At 41.7% G+C, this 2,484-nt stretch overlaps 1 protein-coding gene across 1 annotated transcript; it reads right to left on the bottom strand.

Annotated features, from left to right (window-relative positions):
* Positions 1-788: 788 nt before the first annotated feature.
* On the bottom strand, positions 789-2,484 carry LOC107566419 (uncharacterized). Its single transcript, XM_016251877.1, has 3 exons — positions 2,404-2,484; positions 2,001-2,112; positions 789-1,799 (listed from the first exon to the last, which is right to left on the bottom strand). Exons 1-3 carry the CDS (start codon positions 2,482-2,484, stop codon positions 1,240-1,242), a joined length of 753 nt encoding a protein of 250 aa, XP_016107363.1. The 3' UTR covers positions 789-1,239.

The raw sequence follows: 2,484 nt of genomic DNA, 5'->3' as shown, positions 1-2,484 counted from the left end.
TAATCATATTTTTCATAATCATATTTTTAGGGGGGACCACCCTCAGATAGGTATATCTGATAGATAGATTTCCGCCTATGCATACAGCAGTAGGAGGGCAACAACGTACCCCTGATTCCTTTGAAGAGTTAATTCTTGAGAAAGCTGAACATATATTATTAAAAATTTTATTGTTTGCATAGTTAGACATTTCATATAATAAAATAATGGTATAAAAAAACATGTTTACTGAAAACAAATATTAAAAGCTTTGTTTTTTTGGACAGTTGGATGTCTTGTTAAAGTCAGGGCAACATTATATAACAGTCAATTTAGTGATTTATGTAATATATATGAAACAAGGCAACATTATATAACAGTCGATTTAGTGATTATGTAATATATATGAATATAAAAAATACACTGATATCATATATGATAACATATATTGTACTCTTAAAATCTGAGCGTAGGCGGCGATAGCCTTTTGGGCAGCACGCTAACATACAGCGCCGTTGCACTATAGCCATCCCGAGTTCGAATCCCGATCCCGCCCACCTCTCTCTCCCACTTCGCAAAAATAAATCTAACAAAAAAAAGTGTTTATATATGTATAAACACAGTACCAAATTTTATCACATGCACATCTATATGTTGTGATGGATATTACTGAATAACATTACATGCGATATACAGTATAAGTAAATACATTGTTACATATTTTTCAATATATGAAAAGCGACAATTTATGCACATAAAGGGACACTACAACTGCATAGATTTTAGAAGGGCTTTTCACACATTAAATAGTTAACACTGGGTCATTCTAAACCCCAAGTAAACAGAATCCTGGGTTTATTTTGCTTCACATTTCACATTGCTCAAAATTTACCACGTTTAACAATTAATTCTGGGTATTCATAAGTGTCAGGATTATGGACTTGTTTTGCCCCTGTTTCTGTTCCGGTGTTTCCTTATTGGTCATGTTTCTGTCCTCGTTTAGTCTAACTAGTTTGATTATCATCCTATGCCCCTGTGTTTCCCTTATTATCCCCTGTATTTAAGTCCATGCCTTTGCGTTCTGTGTTTATCGGGTCTACTTGTTATGTTTGTGTGTTTCCTGCCGTTCCCAGTGTTGGATGTACCCTGTGGTTCGCTGATTAAAAGACTATTTAGTTTATTCCACGTCTCCATCGTTCCTCCCAGCACAGACCGTGACAGGAGACCGGATCAAAAACAGTAACCTCCGTGTCTACGTGTCTAAGCTTGAACACCGTGAGCAGAGCGCCGTCGTCCGAAGATGGTCCTCGAGAGGATTTTGCCGCTTTCGTGGAGTGGACTCTGGAGAGAAACGGATTGCCATTCACCATCTGCCCCGTGGATGATCTCGCCAGATCCGCTCCTCACACAGAGCCCAGCCCACCATCTCCCCGAGGTACGGTGCATCAGCCCGAGCCCACCGATGACGGAGAGCCCATTCCCACCGCGATCGACGAGCCAGCGCAAAGCTGAGCAACTGAGCGGAGGAGCAGAGCCTAACCCATCAGACTGGGTGCGAGAGCCGGCAACAGTGCCCCCCGCCAGGGAGCAAGCCGTGGACAGTGAAAGCGCAGAGTGGAGCTCTGCCCAATGCACCGTGGCTGAGGGTGAGCTAATTATATATCTTTGACTGCTGGACTTCGAGGGGGACCTTATAGACTGAGAAACGGAGCTGGAAGTCGATTTGCCCCCTCTCCTCCCTCCTTCCTCGAAGCCCTTTGTCACCCCTGTTTTCACGTCCAGCCCGGAGAGGGCTCCTGTTTCCACTGTAACGTTCGGCCCTATGGGTCGAATTTACAATTGTTAAAATGGGGTCAGATTATACTGTGCAAGAGCTTTGAGTGTTTAAAAAGATGAGACAGACAACAATGTTAAATGTGAAAATCAAATATGTTTTTACAATATTCACAGTGGACCTAAAACAACACAGTAAAAATAGAAATCTTAGGCTGTTAAAAGCACAGAGTCTTTCAGTTCCATACCATTAAAACAGTCCTTAAGAAATCCAGCATGCTGTAAATCCCAATGTGAATGTGAGAAGTGTCCACCGGTGTATACAATCCAAGGAGAGTGATAATCCAATAAAGTGAGATTCTGGAATGGTTAATCCACAAAGGTAACTCCTCAATCCAGACTTTGGTCAAAGACCCTGTTTATTTGTCATGCTGCTTGCTTTATACTGGTCTACTTCCTGATTCCTGTCATGTGAGTCACAAGTCACATGACAGGCAGACCCAGAGTCTTTTAAAGACATACACACATTAAAATGGTTAAGAGGAATAAAATGGCTAAGACAACATGAAAACCTAATAAAACTCAAATATACATAAAATCATTAGAATATATTGAGCAGGTTAAAACATGTGTCCTGTGTGATAGTGTCACATAGGCACTGGGCTGGTCTTCGCAGTGGGAGGAGAAATGGCGGCTTCTGGACCCTTTGTTGGCTCCAGCGGTTTCGCCCAT

Source organism: Sinocyclocheilus grahami, unplaced genomic scaffold (assembly GCF_001515645.1).
Source record: "Sinocyclocheilus grahami isolate Dianchi unplaced genomic scaffold, SAMN03320097.WGS_v1.1 scaffold1074.1, whole genome shotgun sequence".
Classification (NCBI taxonomy): Eukaryota; Metazoa; Chordata; class Actinopteri; order Cypriniformes; family Cyprinidae; genus Sinocyclocheilus; species Sinocyclocheilus grahami.
Note: the sequence above shows the minus strand (reverse complement) of the source record. Positions and strands in the feature narration are given on the sequence as shown.

Bases quoted from the DNA above. Each gene is read 5' to 3' on its own strand.
- LOC107566419 (XM_016251877.1), bottom strand. From the start codon at position 2,484: ATGGGCGAAACCGCTGGAGCCAACAAAGGGTCCAGAAGCCGCCATTTC. The intron at 2,113-2,403 runs GTGACACTATCA...TAACCATTCCAG, and splicing joins AAGACCAGCCCAGTGCCTAT to AATCTCACTTTATTGGATTA. The intron at 1,800-2,000 runs GTATGGAACTGA...TTCGACCCATAG, and splicing joins TCTTAAGGACTGTTTTAATG to GGCCGAACGTTACAGTGGAA.